Source organism: Bos indicus x Bos taurus, chromosome 24, assembly GCF_003369695.1.
Source record: "Bos indicus x Bos taurus breed Angus x Brahman F1 hybrid chromosome 24, Bos_hybrid_MaternalHap_v2.0, whole genome shotgun sequence".
In the NCBI taxonomy this organism is placed as follows: Eukaryota; Metazoa; Chordata; class Mammalia; order Artiodactyla; family Bovidae; genus Bos; species Bos indicus x Bos taurus.
Window position 1 is genome coordinate 49,144,438 of NC_040099.1, and position 20,494 is coordinate 49,164,931.

At 38.5% G+C, this 20,494-nt stretch overlaps 1 protein-coding gene across 3 annotated transcripts in view; it reads right to left on the reverse strand.

Moving 5' to 3' along the window:
- Nucleotides 1–20,494, reverse strand: part of DYM (dymeclin) — a 394,524-nt gene that overhangs the window by 286,156 nt on the left and 87,874 nt on the right. For all 3 annotated transcript variants that reach the window (XM_027526260.1, XM_027526261.1, XM_027526262.1), the window contains 2 exons: nucleotides 6,007–6,132; nucleotides 4,486–4,628 (listed from right to left, as the gene is read on the reverse strand). In XM_027526260.1, the coding sequence (XP_027382061.1) occupies nucleotides 4,486–4,628; nucleotides 6,007–6,132 (269 nt within the window). The remainder of the gene's footprint in view (nucleotides 1–4,485; nucleotides 4,629–6,006; nucleotides 6,133–20,494) is intronic.

Here is a 20,494-nt window from a genome sequence, read left to right on the forward strand (position 1 = left end):
ACATATCCTGCTATGAAAGGAAATGCTTTCTAAATCCAGGAAAAATTTAATCCCAATGAAAATGAATATAATCCAAAAGGGTTTACAATTTATATTTGGCTTTAGAATCTCTCTCTCTCTCTCTCTCTTTTTTTTTTGGTGAGGACCTTCCAAATCGTATCTTTCTCAAGCTAATATTAAAGAAAATTCCTTAACGACCAACCAAAAGATCATCAAACCAAAAGATGACACAACTAAAGTCAAATTTCCTTTGTCAACTCTTGGAGGAAAACATAGACAAAACACTCTGTGACACAAACCACAGCAAGATCCTCCATGACCCACCTCCTAGAGCAATGGAAATAAAAACAAAACTAAACAAATGGGGCCTAATTAAACTTAAAAGATCCTGCACAGCACAGGAAACTATAAACAAAAAATAACCCTCAGAATGGGAAAAAAATAATAGCAAATGAAACAACTGACAAAGGGTTAATTTCACAATTTGTATGGAAATACAAAAAAACCTCGAATAGCAAAAGCAATCTTGAGAAAAGAGAATGGAACTGGAGGAATCAACCTGCCTGACTTCAGGCTCTACTACAGAGCCACAGCCATCAAGACAGTATGGTACTGGCACAAAAACAGAAATATAGATCAATGGAACAAAATAGAAAGCCCAGAGATAAATCCACGCACCTATGGACACCTTATCTTTGACAAAGGAGGCAAGAATATACAATGGAGAAAAGACAATCTCTTTAACAAGTGGTGCTGGGAAAACTGGTCAACCACTTGTAAAAGAATGAAACTAGAACACTTTCTAACACCATACACAAAAATAAGCTCAAAATGGATTAAAGATCTAAACATAAGACCAGAAACTATAAAACTCTTAGAGGAGAACATAGGCAAAACACTCTCTGACATACATCACAGCAGGATCCTCTATGACCCACCTCCCAGAATACTGGAAATAAAAGCACAACTAAACAAATGGGATCTAATTAAAATTAAAAGCTTCTGCACAACAAAAGAAACTATAAGCAAGGTGAAAAGACAGCCTTCAAAATAGAAAATAACAGCAAATGAAGCAACTGACAAACAATTAATCTCAAAAATATACAAGCAACTCCTGCAGCTCAATTCCAGAAAAATAAACGACCCAATCAAAAAATGGGCCAAAGAACTAAATAGACATTTCTCCAAAGAAGACATACAGATGGCTAACAAACACATGAAAAGATGCTCAACATCACTCATTATCAGAGAAATGCAAATCAAAACCACAATGAGGTACCATTTCATGCCAGTCAGAATGGCTGCAATCCAAAAGTCTACAAGCAATAAATGCTGGAGAGGATGTGGAGAAAAGGGAACCCTCTTACACTGTTGGTGGGAATGCAAACTAGTACAGCCACTATGGAGAACAGTGTGGAGATTCCTTAAAAAACTGGAAATAGAACTGCCATACGACCCAGCAATCCCACTGCTGGGCATACACACTGAGGAAACCAGAAGGGAAAGAGACACGTGTACCCCAATGTTCATCGCAGCACTGTTTATAATAGCCAGGACGTGGAAGCAACCTAAATGTCCATCAGCAGATGAATGGATAAGAAAGCTGTGGTACATATACACAATGGAGTATTACTCAGCCATTAAAAAGAATAAATTTGAATCAGTTCTAATGAGGTGGATGAAACTGGAGCCTATTATACAGAGTGAAGTAAGCCAGAAAGAAAAACACCAATACAGTATACTAACGCATATATATGGAATTTAGAAAGATGGTAATGACAACCCTGTATGCGAGACAGCAAAAGAGACATAGATGTACAGAACAGTCTTTTGGACTCTGTGGGAGAGGGAGCGGGGGATGATTTGGGAGAATGGCATTAAAACATGTATATCATATAAGAAATGAATCGCCAGTCGAGGTTCGATGCAAGATACAGGAAGCTTGGGGCTGGTGCACTGGGATGACCCAGAGGGATGGTATGGGGAGGGAGGTGGGAGGGGGGTTCAGGATGGGGAACATGTGTACACCCGTGGCAGATGCATGTTGATGTATGACAAAACCAATACAATATTGTAAAGTAAAAAAAAATAATAATAAAAAAAATTTTTTAAGAAAAGGAAAAAAAAATAAAATAAAATATTGAGGGGAAAAAAAAAGAAAGAAAGCCAATGGGAATTTGCTGTATGACTGAGGGAACTCAAACTAGGGTTTGGTAACAACCTAGAGCAATGGGTTGGGGAGGGAAGTGGGAGGGATGTTCAGGTGGGAGGGGACAAAGGTAAATCAATGGCTGATTCATGTTGATGTTTGGTAGAAACCAATGCAATATTGTAAAGCAATTATCCTTCAATTAAAAACAAATAAATTTTTAAAATATTTCCTTTGTCAACTTGATTGACTTTCATGGAATGTAGCTTAATTCAAAATTACATGGCTATGACTGTTCTTTTTTTAATTTATTTTTTTATTGAAGGATAATTCCTTTACAGAACGTTGTTGTTTTCTGTTAAACCTCAGCATGAATCAGTCAAAGGTATACATATATCCCCTCCCTTTTGAACCTCCCTCTCATTAACAGTTTCTTTTTTGCACAAAATACATAAGTGTGCTTTTTAGAAGAAAAATATCCTTTGGTTGTTTTTTTTTTTAATCTTTTGGGCCACATACTGTAAAATAATAAATTACTCCATCACTTATACTTTTACATGAATAGTTTTAAGAAGACTTAAGAAGCTATGCAAAATGCTTTATCACTACAGGCACACAAAAATCCTAAGCCTATTTTAATGCCCTTAGCTGAACACTAAACTTCTTAATGGTAGGGGAAAAGATCAGAGAACCATTTAAAATTATGTGAAGATAGTCTTAAGAGATTATCTACTCCAACTTTGATAGACATTTGCAAGACAAACTGGCAACTTTCTTCTGATACGCAGAGTATATCTGAAATTAAAGTCTTTTGGCAGCCAGTACAGATGACATCATATACCATACTGGACTTCTTTCTTTATGATGACATATAACTGCAAGAAAAATCAAGAACTACACACATCTTTGAAAAACTGCAAAGTATTGTCATTGTTTCAAAGAAAGCAGTTAATGAATTTATACTATCTCCTCCAACCATAGTACTAGAAAATACTCAGCTTTTGAACACTAACACTAGTTTAATGACTGAAAAGAGAAAACACTGGGAATTCCCCAGTGGTCCAGTGGTTAGGATTCTGGACTTTCACTGCCAAGCAACCGGGTTCAGTTCCTGGTTGAAGAACTAAAAATCCCACATGCCATGTGGCCAAAAAAAAAAACTACTAACAGATTAATCAAGCCTTTCCATAGAACACACAAAGCCCTTCCTGTGCTGCCTTTAGAGACCACACAAGAGCAAGCCTCGAAAGCCTCCTTATCTGAAACAAGGAGGGCCACAAGAGGGGTGACTCGGAGAATGAACCTCTGCGGATCTGATGGTCAAGGCAGCATGCTCAGCACCAGAGACAAAGCCAAGAGTGATTACAAATGTAATTCAACTTATAATACTAAAAGAAGTCAAAAGAAGATGACCTAGAACAGAGGTCTTTCAATCCAAAGAGGTTCCTGAGACTAATCATCTCATAAATTATCACACAGTACTCCATTTTCCTATCAAACTGACACCCTGGCTAGTGTGGAGAACATGTCACTGCCTAATTCAGCTGCGGAACTCAGCTCCATTTATAATTCCTTCAGATAGCTGAACTCTGCACTGTGTAATTAAGTGGACCATATACAGTTTCTTAAGTAAGAGCACCCACGCAGACCTTACAACTGCCAAAGTGCCAGCCTAGTTTTTGTTTCTCCTTCAGAACAAAGCACAAGTTCAGCTGACGTAACCTCACATGACCCAGGTCCTCTGGTATTTCTAGTCTCTTTTAAGTCAAAACACTGTGAAGCAGAAATGAGGCTTTACTAGATGATGGGAAAGGATTCTTCAGTTAATGAAATTTGCTTCCAATCTGACAAAATTCATGCTTGTGCCACTTCAGAATTTATTACAAGCCTCTTCAAAATGTGCTAATTTGTCACCAAAGGAAACATTGTGTATAACAAAAAAAAACTACACCTAATTAGTCATATAAAATCTACTCAAGAAAGCCCCTAAAATAGAACAATTTCCTCATAAAACGTACGTGATAAAAAGTTTCCAAGAGCATAACTGTATTTATAGTGCACAGCTAGAATGCATACAATATGCATGCTTATATTCTTCTTGAAAAATGCTGTCTTATAGGTAAACAATCTATACATGATTTGCATATATTTCCTTGTATAAATCAGTTCACCAAATGAAAAAATACTCTATAAACTATTTCCGGTATTTCCCATTCAACCAGCTACACAGATGCAATATAACAGTACTGGCAGCCAAGTGAACAGAATTTCTTATGACTAATTGGACAAAACCTACTATGTACACCACAGAACTGACAAATTCTGGTAAGACTTACTTGCTACTCCTGATGCCAGTCCATAGAGCAGTCCTCCCCCATCTGACTGCTGAGGCAACACATGCGTTCCTGGAGGAGGTGGCTTTTCCTGTCTGATGAAGTTATACAGTAAGGTTTTCACAAGTTTGCTGGTGTATGGAAGACTACACAAAAAGAAAAAAAAAGAAGAAAATAAACTCATATTTTGGGGAGTCAACTGACTGTGTTGTGATAATCTATTGACATAAAAGGGATTAGCACAATTCAAAGAAAATCTAGCACTGTCACAAAACAGAGACGATTATGGGCTTTGAGATCAGACTTCAGGTTGAACGAATTCTGGCTTTCCTCTTACTATGCTGTATGTTATTCATCAAATCATTTCAACTCCTAAGCTTCAGTTACTTTATTTGTAGTCAGTACAACAGGTGAGATATTACAAATTCAGTATATAATACAGTACTTGACACTTGAAGGGAGGTAGTAACAGAATCAGTAGGAAAAAGCAAGAGTTAAAAAATACGGAAACTGACGTGAACAGTAATATTTGACTTAACACAACATATCCGAAATATTCAACATATAACTAATATAAATAATTATTGAACCTTACATTTTTAAAAATAAATAAAAATAGGAAATCATTCAATCTATGCATGCATACAAAACATGTCCATAATATACAGACATTTTTTTTTCAATATTAATACTCTGTCTTTCAGTAATGGATGGAGAGGAGAAGGGAGAGAAAATAGGTTAAAAGGAAAATGTGTTCATAAATTAGTGATGAATCAATTCCTGCAATCTGGAGAAAGCTTTTAAACAGGCTCTTGAGCCAATGCTTAAGGCCTTTTCATCTCTATTATCAGTGATTTTCAAATGTGTTCCAAAAGAGTCCTGAAGGATTCTGTGAATGTGCCATAGGTATAATCAAGGTGGCGAGAGGGATGTGAGAAAGACAAAGGTGTCCGTGTGTGTGTGTGTGTGTGTGTGTGTGTAATATTTATCTACTCCTAGCCCCACTCACCAGGAGACTCTAAGCTTGTGCTCAGGAGCACAGTGCCACATCCTAACACATGCCTAGCATACAGTAAATGTTTGTGGCCTAAATTAAAGGAGGGATAGTCAGTGAAGCAGCTGCCAGGGAAGTCCAAACACATGGTGATGAGGCACACACTGTACAGTAGTTTCAATGGAGCTAATGGGAAGGGGAAGCTAGAAATAATTTCAGTGAACAAATATGACTGGATGACTCCTTAAGACACACAGAATGACGCAGCAGGAAGAAAAAGAGGACTTCATAGTTTCAACTCTATAAAGAAACCACTAGAGAAGGTAAAGAAGCTGGAGGATGAAGGGGGTGGGGAGGATGGCTAGTTTAGCCAGGAAAGCACATCCTTGTGGGATCGGTCTGAAGTTCTGATGGAACAACCAGAGGAAATGTCTGTTTGGAGATACGGAACAACACTAAGAAAAGAGGACAAGACAAGAACTATAGATGAATACAATAAAGAACTTGACAAATTTAAAAGAGAAACATACCATCGACCTCGCATCAAATACTTGTGACTGATGCTCTGTCGCAAAACTTCCTTGTGGAAGAGTTGGCAAGAAAGGAAAACCACCATTGTTGACACAGCTTCTACTGATATTTCATACGTAATATCTCTGAAAAAAACAAGAAACAAAGCAGAATAATGATCGTTTAGGAAGATATTGCTCTTTTCTAAATAAACTATCCATTTAAAAATAAAACATTTAATGTTTCTGGATTATTTTAAAAATACTAATATGCTTAATATAAAAACTAAGTGAAGCAAAAATATGCAACCTTTCCTTGTCATTAGTTCTTGTAATGGGTGAAATATCCTATTACTTTCTTATTTTCCAGTTCCATCTACTGATGAATGACAAGCATATTAGTGTATAATGGGAATAACTGCCAGCAAAGATCCACTCTAAAGCCCTTATGTTTTATCCCTGTTTAGTTATAACACAGAAACAAACATTCAGATTGTAAAACTGAAGAGAAGTCACAGGGTAGGGAAGACAACGACTTCCCGAGTTGATATTCACTTTATAATAAGAACAATGGTAAACTCTAGATTTTCTATCTCTAAGAGTGTACGTTCTCAAGGCCAACTCTGCCTGTTCAGCAAAATATGAACAGTAAACAAATTATCCCTGTTTTCTTAAACACATTTCTTTTATGAAAGACTACTACTGTCCTCCAAAAATCATTGACCCCTTTTAGAAACAAATCTTAGATCAAATAAAAAGGAAACAATTTCAGCTGAGTAGCGAGCACAAACAGGAACAAATGCATCAAATTTTTTTCAATTATTGCAAAACTTTAAACACAATTATCAGGCAAAACAGTAACGTCTGAGACCAGGAAAGTGAAAATCTCAACAACACAACAAAAAGAGTAACAGCTCCAAAAAAAATCAAAATATTTTTTACAGAACTGAAATATTCATGCAAAGTTCAAAGAAAAACACTTAACACCTACTTACAAGAAGCTCATTAAACAAATTAAAGATGATTTTATTCTAGAAATGGGCAAGCTAACCAGATCTTTGGACTTCCCTGCAGGAGATCCAGGTTTGATCTCTGGGTCGGGAAGATCCCCTGGAGAAGGGAATGCGTACCCACTCCAGTATTATTGCCTGGAGAATTCCGTGGACGGAGGATCCTGGCAGGTTACAGTCCATGGGGTCGCAAAGAGTCAGACATAATTGAGTGACTAACACTTTCACTTTTCACTTTCACCAGATTTTTAAGTTCTAATTCTATCAGATATATATGGAGTTCTTATGGATAGAAATATCTTTTGGAAGTAAAGTATACAAAATAAAACCCAAAAGACCTGTGCAAATGATCTTATTATGCAATAAATAAATCTCATTTCTGCTCAGAAATGTAATACAGTATAACACTTCTCTTTCCTGAAATTTCCATAAATATTATTGTAAATATTAACCACATAAAAGGCAATTCTTTTATTTGCTCTTATTTCTCAAAATGAATCAAAAACAGTCCTGATGTGTTGTATTATGGTTCATTAATTCTTTGCTAATGATGATTTGGGTGCAAAGCCCAAAGGATTTTGAATCACAACAATCATTTATTCATACAGCCCATGTCCATCAGGAATCCATACTCTATAGTCAATTGGCTAGGCTCTTCAGTTGGGTCAGGGCTTGAAGACAAATCCTGAAGAACAAATATTCTGCCACAGGGTACAGTAATCTGGATAGGTGACTACCTCCAATATATTTGTTAATGTATTCAGTCATTGCATCAATAATTAAAAAAAAAAAAAAAAACTAGTGGTTTACAATTCAACATCTTACTCTAGGTCCCAGAACCAGGAAGAAATTGTTATCCTTTGTTTAAACTAAAAACTATGGTTATTAATAAATACTAGATGCAACAACCTTAAGGAAAGACTATAGATTTAGAACAAAAGGCTGTTCTCCTTAGAAATTAATTGGGCCAAACAACTTCACAAATGGGACAACAGGAAAAGTTTCAACCCTTGAACCATCCTCTCTTGCCACAGAATTTTGCAAAGAGGTTTTGATTGTGGAAGGTAGGGAAAGCTTGTAGCATAAAAGAATACTGACTCAAAATGACATTTTCATATCAAGCTGAAAATCCATTCCTCAAAATTCTTAAATGAATGAAACTAAGTAATCCTTCCTGTGTGCTTCATGTGCTGTGCTGTGCTTAGTCGCTCAGTCGTGTCCAACTCTTTGCGACCCTATGGACTGTAGCCCACCAAGCTTCTCTGTCCATGGGGATTCTCCAGGCAAGAATACTGGGGTGGGTTGCCATGGATCTCTCAAGGGATCTTCCCAACCCAGGGATCAAACCACAAAGTGCAGTCTCCCACACTGCAGGTAGATTCTTTACCATCTGAGCCACTGGTGTGTTTCATAGATCCACAGATAAAAATTCAATGTGTTTATCATACTGTATTCCAGTTGATACATCATTCAACAAATATTTATAAAGAATTTATTCTTACTATGTCTAAACAGGCATTATATTACACATTGGAGATACATCCATTAACAACAGATAACCTCTGTGGATGTTATACTTCAGTGGAAAAAAAGAACTCAAGTAGTAATTACTCCAAAAAGGATCATAAAGAAAAAAGAGCAAGTAACAAGAAGAAAAGATTATACGGTACTCCAATCTTAATTGTAGGATCAAAGAAAAGCTCCTCTGAAAAAGCAACATTAAGACCTAAAGTATGAGAGGCAATGGTTTACAGTCAAGTCTATCTTTCTTACCAGAATATATGAGATTTTAGCTAGAGATTCCTTTGTTTTTTAGTTGTTTGTATTCCCAACTCGAGTTCCTAACAGGCATTCAATGGATAAAGCATAGAGAGACAAGAGGGATCTCTATTGCTCTGATTTTGATTGGAACTAACTGGAACTTCCTGAATAATCAACAGAATAGCATGCCAGGCATACAAAACTTAGAATAGCAAAAAAAAAAAAATCAAGAAAGAAATATATTGAGGTCATACAATACACGATCATAATACAAAAGGAATACTCATTCCAACAAAAATGCAAAGGGACTTTCATGAAAAAAAGGATCCAGAATACTGCTAACTGACTTGTTAGAGAATATCTTATTCATCCTGTTGGCCAGCACTCATTTATTAGTATTAAAACACTAATAAAGGGCAAACAGGATGACTAAATGGAATGGAATGACAAAATATCACAAACATAATTCTACACAAATTAATTACAACTAAAATTCTCATTGAGCTTCTTTCAGAAACTCTTAACATTTTTGAAAGAATAAACACATAGCTAAGTCAACCTTGAAACTGAAAAGAGAAGAGAGGAACTTCCCCTACGAGATATCAAGCCATGTTACACAGCTGTAGCAATAAAAACAGTATGGTATTTGCCAGTACACAGGCAAAAAAGAAGACAAACCAATGGAATTCAACTGAGAACTGAGTGTACAGGACAAACCTGTGTTTCTAGGGAAATGTATAATAAAATGGATCCACAAATCAATGGAGAACAGATTGTACAGATGACTGTTGTTGTTCAGTCACTAAGTCATGCCCAACTTTTTGCAACCCCATGGACTGTAGCACGCCAACCATCCCTGCTCTTTACTATCTGCTGGAGTTTGCTCAAATTTATGTCCATTGAGTCAGTGATGCCATCCAACCATCTCGTCCTCTGTCATCCCTTCTCCTCCTGCCTTCAATCTTTCCCAGCATCAGGGTCTTTTCCAATGAGTCACTTCGCATCAGATGGCCACAGTACTGAAGCTTCAGCATCAGCCCTGTCAATGAATATTTAGGGTTGACTTCCTTTAAGATTGACTGGTTTGATCTCCTTGTGTCCAAGGGACTCTCAAGAGTCTTGTCCAGCACCACAATTAGAAAGCATCAATTTTTCGGTGCTCAACCTTTTTTATGGTCCAACTCTCTCATCCATACATGACTACTGGAAAAACCATAGCTTTGACTATACACACTTTTGTCAGTAAAGTGATCTCTCTGCTTTCTAATATGCTGTCTATGTTTGTCATAGCTCCTTTCCACTGCAGTCACTGTTCACAGTGATTTTGGAGCCCAAGAAAATAAAGCCTCTCACTGTTTCTACTTTTTCCCCTTCTGTTTCCCATGGAGTGATGGGACTGGATGCCATGATCTTCATTTTTTTAATGCTGAGTTTTAAGCCAGCTTTTTAACTCTCATCTTTCATTCTCAACAAGAGACTCTTTAGTTCCTGTTCACTTATTCACTACTGTTATCTCTGGCATCTTGTGGATGGCCACAAGTACACTTACACTTATAGAATAGTCTCATTTCTTATTGTACTTGTCACATTCTAACATTATATATTAGTTTGTTTACCTACCCTTCCCACAACTACAATCTATGTCTGATTCATGTACCCACCTTAAGGCCTTTCCTCTGCTGTTGCCTCTGCTTTAGAAGCTCTCCCATCACAGAGTGACAGGATTCCCTGACTTTGGGTTTCTATTAAAAGGTTCACTTCATAAGGAGCCTTCCTGTACAATCTTGGCTAAGATACCATATTACTTTTTTCCATTGTACTTGTCACATTCTAACATTATATATAAATTTGTTTATTGTCTGTCCTACCCAACCCACAACTAGAATCTATGTCTTATTCACAACTGTATCTCTGGTACCACTGACTGACCACAAGTACACACATACTTGTTGAATAGTCTCTGTGCTTGTGGGCACAGTGAGAAATTAATTTGGGGTTTACCAAAACCAAGAAAAATACATTCCTTCATGCACAATCTTTATGTGACAAAAAAATACCTGAAACTCACAGCTTCCAAACACTATTTTATGATTTAGTGCTCTGCACAAAAATTCACACACACACATACAGAAGAATTCTCACACACACACACACACACACACAGGAACCCCCTGGCAGTACACAGGGCTCCACACTTCCACTGTGCAGCTGGTGCAGGTGTGATTCTTAGTTGGGGAACTAAGATCCCAAGTGCCACATGGCATGCCCCCACTCTCAAATAATTCACTAGACTCCTAGGGCCACAGTTACAGAACTAGTAGCAACAGAAAAATATTACTGAACATATTTTCGTTTACTCCATTTTCTACCATAAGTGGTACTAAAAATAACTAGTATTTTAAAAGTCAGCTTCAAAATAAGGAACACAGATTTGGGTTCTATCAATAACCTCAGATGTGCAGATGACACCACGTTTACGGCAGAAAGCAAAGAGGCACTAAAGAGTGTCTAGGTGAAGGTGAAGGAGGAGAGTGAAAAAGCTGGCTTAAAACTCAACATTCAAAAAAATGAAAATCATAGCATCCAGTCCCATCAGTTCAGTTCAGTCGCTCAGTCGTGTCCGACTCTTCATGACCCCGTGAATCGCAGCACGCCAGGCCTCCCTGTCCATCACCAACTCCTGGAGTTCACCCAGACTCACGTCCATCGAATCAGTGATGCCATCCAGCCATCTCATCCTGTCGTCCCCTTCTCCTCCTGCCCCCAATCCCTCTCAGCATCAGAGTCTTTTCCAATGAGGCAACTCTTCGCATCAGGTGGCAGAAGTACTGGAGTTTCAGCTTTAGCATCATTCCTTCCAAAGAAATCCCAGGGCTGATCTCCTTCAGAATGGACTGGTTGGATCTCCTTGCAGTCCAAGGGACTCTCAAGAGTCTTCTCCAACACCACAGTTCAAAAGCATCAATTCTTCAGCGCTCAGCCTTCTTCACAGTCCAACTCTCACATCCATACACGACCACAGGAAAAACCATAGCCTTGACTAGACGGACCTTTGTTAGCAAAGTGACGTTTCTGCTTTTGAATATGCTATCTAGGTTGGACATAACTTTCCTTCCAAGGAGTAAGCGTCTTTTAATTTCATGGTTGCAGTCACCATCTGCAGTGATTTTGGAGCCCCAAAAAATAAAGTCTGACACTGTTTCCCCATCTATTTCCCATGAAGTGATGGGACCAGATGCCATGATCTTCGTTTTCTGAATGTTGAGCTTTAAGCCAACTTTTTCACTCTCCTCTTTCACTTTCATCAAGAGGCTTTTGAGTTCCTCTTCACTTTCTGCCATAAGGGTGGTGTCATCTGCATATCTGAGGTGATTGATATTTCTCCCGGCAATCTTGATTCCAGCTTGTGCTTCTTCCAGTCCAGCGTCTCTCATGATGTACTCTGCATATAAGTTAAATAAGCAGGGTGACAATATACAGCCTTGACGTACTCCTTTTCCTATTTGGAACCAGTCTGTTGTTCCATGTCCAGTTCTAACTGTTGCTTCCTGACCTGCATACAGATTTCTCAAGAGGCAGGTCAAGTGGTCTGGTATTCCCATCTCTTTCAGAATTTTCCACAGTTTATTGTGATCCACACAGTCAAAGGCTTTGGCATAGTCAAGAAAGCAGAAATAGATGTTTTTCTGGAACTCTCTTGCTTTTCCCATGATCCAGCAGATGTTGGCAATTTGATCTCTGGTTCCTCTGCCTTTTCTAAAACCAGCTTGAACATCTGGAAGTTCACGGTTCACGTATTGCTAAAGCCTGGCTTGGAGAATTTTGAGCATTACTTCACTAGCGTGTGAGATGAACGCAATTGTGCGGTAGTTTGAGCATTCTTTGGCATTGCCTTTCTTTGGGATTGGAATGAAAACTGACCTTTTCCAGTCCTGTGGCTACTGCTGAGTTTTCCAAATTTGCTGGCATATTGAGTGCATCATCTTTCAGGATTTGAAAGAGCTCAACTGGAATTCCATCACCTCCACTAGCTTTGTTCGAAGTGATGCTTTCTAAGGCCCACTTGACTTCACATTCCAGGATGTCTGGCTCTAGGTCAGTGATCACACCATCGTGATTGTCTGGATCGTGAAGATCTTTTTTGTACCGTTCTTCTGTGTATTCTTGCCACCTCTTCTTAATATCTTCTGCTTCTGTTAGGTCCATACCATTTCTGTCCTTTATCGAGCCCATCTTTGTATGAAATGTTCCCTTGGTATCTCTAATTTTCTTGAAGAGATCTCTATTCTTTCCCATTCTGTTGTTTTCCTCTATTTCTTTGCACTGATCACTGAGGAAGGCTTTCTTATCTCTTCTTGCTATTCTTTGGAACTCTGCATTCAGATGCTTGTATCTTTCCTTTTCTCCTTTGCTTTTCACTTCTCTTCTTTTCACAGCTATTTGTAAGGCCTCCCCAGACAGCCATTTTGATTTTTTGCATTTCTTTTCCATGAGGATGGTCTTGATCCCTGTCTCCTGTACAATGTCACGAACCTCATTCCATAGCTCATCAGGCACTCTATCTATCAGATCTAGGCCCTTAAATCTATTTCTCACTTCCACTGTATAATCATAAGGGATTTGATTTAGGTCATACCTGAATGGTGTAATGGTTTTCCCTAGTTTCTTCAATTTAAGTCTGAATTTGGTAATAAGGAGTTCATGATCTGAGCCAAAGTCAGCTCCTGGTCTTGTTTTTGTTGACTGTATATAGAGCTTCTCCATCTTTGGCTGCAAAGAATATAATCAATCTGATTTCGGTGTTGACCATCTGGTGATGTCCATGTGCAGAGTCTTCTCTTGTGTTGTTGGAAGAGGGTGTTTGCTATGACCAGTGCATTTTCTTGGCAAAACTCTACTACTGCGGGCAGGAATCCCTCAGAAGAAATGGAGTAGCCATTATGGTCAACAAAAGAGTCCGAGATGCAGTACTTGGATGCAATCTCAAAAACGACAGAATGATCTCTGTTTGTTTCCACGGCAAACCATTCAATATCACAGTAATCCAAGTCTATGCCCCAACCAGTAATGCTGAAGAAGCTGAAGTTGAATGGTTCTATGAAGACCTACAAGACCTTTTAGAACTAACACCCAGTCCCATCAGTTCATGGCAAATAGATGGGGAAACAATGGAAACAGTGAGAGCCTTTATTTTCTTGGGCTCCAAAATTGCTGCAGAAGATGACTGCAGCCATGAAATGAAAAGATGCTTGGGCTTCTTGGAAGAAAAGCTATGCTAAACCTAGACAACATATTAAAAACAAGAGATATTACTTTGTCAACAAAGGTCTGTATACTCAGAGCTATGGTTTTTCCAGTAGTCATGTATGGATGTGAGAGTTGGACCATAAAGAAGGTTGAGTACCAAAGAATTGATGCTTTTGAACTGTGGTGTTGGAGAAGACTCGTGAGAGTCCCTTGGACTGCAAGGAGATCCAACCAGTTAATCCTAAAGGAAATCAACTCTGAATATTCATTCAGAAGGATCTGAATGCATCCGGAAGGACTGATGCTGAAGCTAAAGCTCCAATACTGTGGCATCTGATGCAAAGAAGTGACTCATTAGAAAAGACCCTGACACTGGGAAAGACTGAAGGCAGGAGGAGAAGGGGACGACAGAGGATGAGATGGTTGGATGGCATCACTGACTCTACAGACATGTGTTTGAGCAAGCTCCGGGAGATGTTAAGGGACAGGGAAGCCTGGCGTGCTTCAGAGGATGAGATGGTTGGATGGCATCACCGACTCTACAGACATGTGTTTGAGCAAGCTCCGGGAGATGTTAAGGGACAGGGAAGCCTGGCGTGCTTCAGTCCATGGGGTCGCAAAGAATGGGACACAACTGAGCAACTGAACAACAACGGGGGGGAAATGATCTAGCCAGGAAAACCTCTGAAATAGTCACTTAAGCACATTTTAAAGGCACACATGGATATAATGTAACTATCCATCAATTATCTGTCTAGTTACCATGTTCTCTCACATCTCCCAAGTCTGTGTGAGGGCTCAAGCTCCCTCTATGCTCACCCCCAAACTGCTTGGCTGACTCATATTGTCATTCAAGACTCTGCACTAGCTTCACCTTCTCCAGAAAATCCACAACTATAATGTTTCTCATACTCTATATCATACAAGAAAATATTTGCTGAACCAAAAAAAAATCAACTAGTATTAGAAAATAATGAAAATGTAATAAGACACCACTTACACACTAACTTACAGAACTACATAATATTTAAAGAGCTCACAAGATTTAAGACTACTTCCATTTCCAGCAGTGATGGACAGAAAATTCAGAAGACTATTCCTGATGAAGTCAACAAAAATCATTGACAGAGGGTCTGGAAGGACATGTTCTAAAAAGACCAAAGAGCTAGTAAAATATGAAGAATTATTAATACAAGGCCAAGACTGAGGCACTAGGAAAACCTAGAGAGGTCAGCTCAACTTCTGGAACTGCTCTGGCCTTGGGATGTTTCCTGATTCATAAGCAGTGGTTGGGAATCTGAGCAGTGCTTGTGACAGGGTTGACAGTCTAGGGGACAAAAGCTGGAGTCCAAGGCTGTCCAAGGAGCAAGCCGCAGAAATCCACTCCCCATACAGGGCAGAGATTCTCAAGGGGATCCTGAAATCAACAGTCTCATGGACTAGAACTGAGCTTTTTAAGTTCCCTGGGTGGCCATGAAAATTCTGAAACAGAATTAAGAAGAATCCAAGGCACCCAGAGAAACAGACCATCCTCTCTGAAGAAAGATAAAATCATCCTATCAAATTATTTTTACAACTCTACAAACACAAAAACTAGCAAACAATCAAAAATGGGCACATAAAAAGATAAGACTACATGAACAAGAATCACAATACACCTACAAAACAAACAAAAAAACCTCTTTCAATAGTAATTAATTACCAAACACAAATACACCTGTTCTACTTATGGAATAAAAACCAAATTTATCAAATCAAAATTTTCCCAAGGATCTGTAAACTATATAAATATAGCAGGCTTTTTAAGTTCTAGAAAAAAATGTCTTGAGCTGAAAAAAACAACAGCCAAATTTTAAAACTTGATTTTAAAAAAATAAATAAGAAGAAAGGAAAAAAGGAGAGAAGAGGGACGCAGGAAGAGAAGGGGGAAGAGAGGGAGAAAGGAAGGAAGGAGGGAAAGAAATAACCTCTATAAATGGGTTTAATAGCAGAAGATTATTTAGACTCAGCTGAAGAGAGATTCAATGACTTGGACGTTAAGTCATAAGAAATAACCCAGGATAAAGTACAGAGAGACAAGATGATGTTAAGAGGCATTTGTTTCCATATCAGAGCTATTATGAAAAAGTATTTTTAAAAGACTTATAAACATTTGCATGTAAGTCATCTGCAAACATTTATTTTCCATTCTTGTAGGTGGATGCCTGAAAATAAAATTGCTAGATGAGAGGACAGGTGGATGTTTGACTTCATGAGAAACCGTTACACCTTTTCTCAAACTGGTTGTACCATTTTATATATCACAGCAGTTTTTTATACAGATTTTATTTTTCAAAACAGCTTGAGGTTCTCAGCAACACTGAAGATAGAGAATTCCTATATCCCTTGCCCCACAGATGTGTAGCCTCCTCCACCACTCCAGAGTAGCATATGTGTTAAAAATGATTAACCAACACTGACAAGTGATCATCACCCAGAGTCCATAATTTATATTACAGTTCACTATTGCCATGTGACTGCTACAATCACAGTAATTTTGACAAATGTGATAACATGTGCCCACGATTACAGTACCACACAGAACAGTTTCATTGCTCTAAAAGTACTCCATGTTCTATATTCTTCCCTCCCCCCAAAACCTTGGACAACACTTACTTTGGTGGTGTGTAGTGATATCTTACTACAACTTTAATTTGCATTTTCTAATGGTTAATAACATCAAAACTCAATGTGTTTACTGGCCATTTACAGATCCTTTTTGTGAAGTATCCATTTAAATCTTCTGTTCATTTTTAATTGGGTTATTTGCCTAATTATTTTTAAATTTTAAGAAATCTTTATATATTCAAGAATAAATTCTTTTGTTAGTTATGTTTCAGAGACATTTTCTCCCATCTGCGGCTTGACTGTTCTTTTTTGAACAGTCTCTCTTGAGGAGGCAAGATTTTTATTTTTGAAGAAGTTTAACTTATCAAGACTTTCCTTTTCTGGCTATTGCTTTCTGTATCCTTTCTAAGTTTTCTTTTCCTAAACCAAGACTGTGTATATTATTCTGTGTTACATGTGAAGGTAGGAGTTAAAGTTTTGTTTGTTTTGTTTTCTTATATAATAATTACCTTTTCCAGCACCACTAGTTTAAAAACATTTCCCTCCCCAATTGAATAGTTTTGCTGTTTTTCTCACACACACACACACAAAAAAAAGACCACAGAAGTGCAAATCTATTTCCTGGCTCCCTCCAGGGCTTCCCTAGTGGCTCAGAGAGTAAAGAATCTGCCTGCAAGGCAGGAAACTCAGGTTCCACCCCTGAATCAGGAAGATCCCCTGGAGAAGATAATAGCTACCCAATCCAGTATTCCTGCCTTGGAAATCCCATGGAGAGAGAAGCCTAGCAGCCTACAGTCCATGGGGTCACAAAAGATTCGAACACGACTGAGTGACTAACACTTTTTCACTAAACTCATCCACAGATTGATTTTTCTATTATTTGATCAATACCATATTACCTTCAAAACAGTAGCTTTGGGCTTCCCTGGAGGTCCATATGGTTAAGAATCAGTCTAGCAATGCAAGGGAACACCAGTTTTTTCCCTGGCCTGGGAAGATTCCACCTGCCATGGAACAACTAAGCCCATGCACCACAACTCCTGACGCCTGTGCACCCTGGAGCCTGTGCTCTGCAGCAACAGAAGCCACCACAGTGATACGCCTGGGCACCAAAACAAAGACTAGTCCCCACTTTCCACAACTAGAGAAAGCCCACGCACAGCAACAAAGACCCACCACAGCCGAAACAAGAAATCAATCTCAAAAGCAAAAACACAACTGTAGCTTTACAGCACAGTGGGAAGAGACAGAGTGTAAGTATTCCATTTGTTCCTCTTTTTCAATTATCTCCTCAGATATTCTAGGTTCTTTGCACTTCCCAGTACATTTTCGAATCAGCTTGTCAGTGTCTAGGAAAAAAACAAACAAAAAGCCTGGTACAAATATGATAAATGGACTCTGTAGCTCAATCTGGGTGATACTGACATCTTAACAATGTTGAGTCTTCCAATTCGTGAACACAAGATATGTCTACATTTAGGTCTTCTTTGACTTCACTGAGCAGTGTTTTTTAGTTGTCAGTATATAAGTTGTACACATATTTGTTGAATTTACTATTTCATGTTTTCATATTGTTTTAAAATAGAAGTTTTAAAGTTTTAGTTTCCAGTTGTTTGCTACTAGTATGTGATTTCTGTATAATTATCTTGTAAACTGTAAACTTGCTAAACTCACTTTTCAGCTCAAGTAGCTTTTCTATGTTCCTCAGGGCCCTCTACATAAACAATCATGTTGCCAGCAAATAAAGACAGTTTTACTTTTTCTTTTCCAATCTCTATGCCTTTTATTCTTTGTTTTGTTTTCTTGAACTGGCTAGAGCCTCATATAATAGCAAACAGAAATGCTTAGAGCAAACACCCTTGACTTGTTTCTAATCACAGAGGAGGTAAAGCTTTAGTTTCTCATAACTGGGTGTGATGTTAGCTGCAGGGTTTTCATGGATGCCCTTAACCTAGTTGAAGATGTTTCTTCCTAGTTTGCTGAGAGTCTTTTTTTCCATGAATAGATGTTGAATTTGGTCATACGCTTTTTCCACATTTACTGAGACAATCAAATAGCTTTTCTATTTATTAATGTGACATATTGATTCTCAAGTGCTAACAATATTGTATCCCTGAGATAATAAGGCCCACTTGTTTATACTGTATAATCCTATTCTTATGTTGCTGGATACAATTTGCTAATTTTTTTTAAAGCTTTTTCTCCTATATTCATGAGAAATATAAGTCTGTGACTATCTTTTTTGTGGAATGTCATCGTTAGGTTTCAGTATCAAGGTATGCTGGCTTTATAAAACAACTTATTCCATCTGCTTTTGAAACAATACAGTTAAATATTTGTTTCATGATGTGATGCTGAGCAAAGATAGCAGATCAGTACTGTGCACCGTATGAATGAATACACCTAAAATGTTAATATGAGAAGAACAAAAACAGCAATCCTGGAAGATGAGATTACAGGTGACTATTTTTTACTATATTTAAAATTTAAAAATGGGAAGGACATAAAGGAAAATGAGTGGGAGAAAGACTGCTTCAAACTGGCTGTCTCCACTGGGAAATTTCCTGAAAAAAAAAAAAAAAAGTAGCAGGAGAGAAGGTCTGAGGATCATCTCTAATTTCATTTTGACCAAAGGTTTTCTGAATTATTTCTGTCTCTCACTTCACTGTAAACAATCAAAGTACTAGAGATTTGCAACTAGGAAAAACCACCTAGTATCTCGGTCCTTTTGAACTGCAGTAACAAACTCATACAATTAACAACGGAAATGTACTCCTCACAACTCTGGAAGCAGAGAGTCCACATCAAGATACCTGCAGATCCAGTACTTGATGAGAGCTGGCTTTCTGGTTCCCAAAGATTAAGCGTGTTTTTGCTGTGTTATCATATTATGGAAGGCAGCAAGGACATTTTTGTGGGTATCTTTTAGAAGGGCACCACTCCCATTCATGAGGGCACGGCCCTCGTGACCTAATCATCTCCCAGAGGCCCCAAACCTTCTAACACTATCAATGCAGAGGTTCAGTTCAGTTCAGTTGCTCAGTCGTGTCCGACTCTGTGACCCCATGGACTGCAGCACGCCAGGCCTCCCAGTCCATCACCAACTCCCAGAGTTTACTCAAACTCATGTCCATTGAGTCGGGGATGCCATCCAACCATCTCATCCTCTGTCGTCCCCCTCTCCTCCCGCCTTCAATCTTTCCCAGCATCAGGGTCTTTTCTAACTGCAGAGGTTAGGTTTTAAAATATGATTTTGTGGAGGACAGGAACATTCAGACAGTAGCAATGAACTAGTCACACTTGCTGCATTATTTAGGGCTCTCCTAAATATACCAACAGGATATAAGGATATATAATATGGAAAGTAATTTATTTATAAAAGATTGGCTCACGCAATCATGGGGGCTAAAAGGTCCCATTATCTGCCATCTGCAGGCCCAGGAAAGCCAGCGGTGTAGTTCCAGTCCAAACCTAAAGGCCTGAGAAGCAGGAAAGCCTCGGCCTGAGTGGGAAGGCCCAAGAAACAGGCGTGCCAACATCCAAAGACAGAAAGAGACGGGTGTCTCAACTCAAGACAGGGAGCAAGCTCGCCCCTCCTCCACCTTACTATTCTACTCATGTCCTCAACGGACTGCAAGACACTCACCACCACTAGTGCATATGATCTTTTTCACAAACTCTACCAATTCAAATGCTAATCACTTCCAGAAACATACTCACAGACACACCCAGAAATAACGAACTAGCGTTTGGTCTCTGGGCATCCCACAGCTCAAACTGTCACACAAAAATTAACCATTACACTTGCCAAAGACCTAAGTTAAACTTACTAGCAAAGCCACAGATTCAGTCTCATTAAAGCCATTTAGTCATTAAAAGCATTT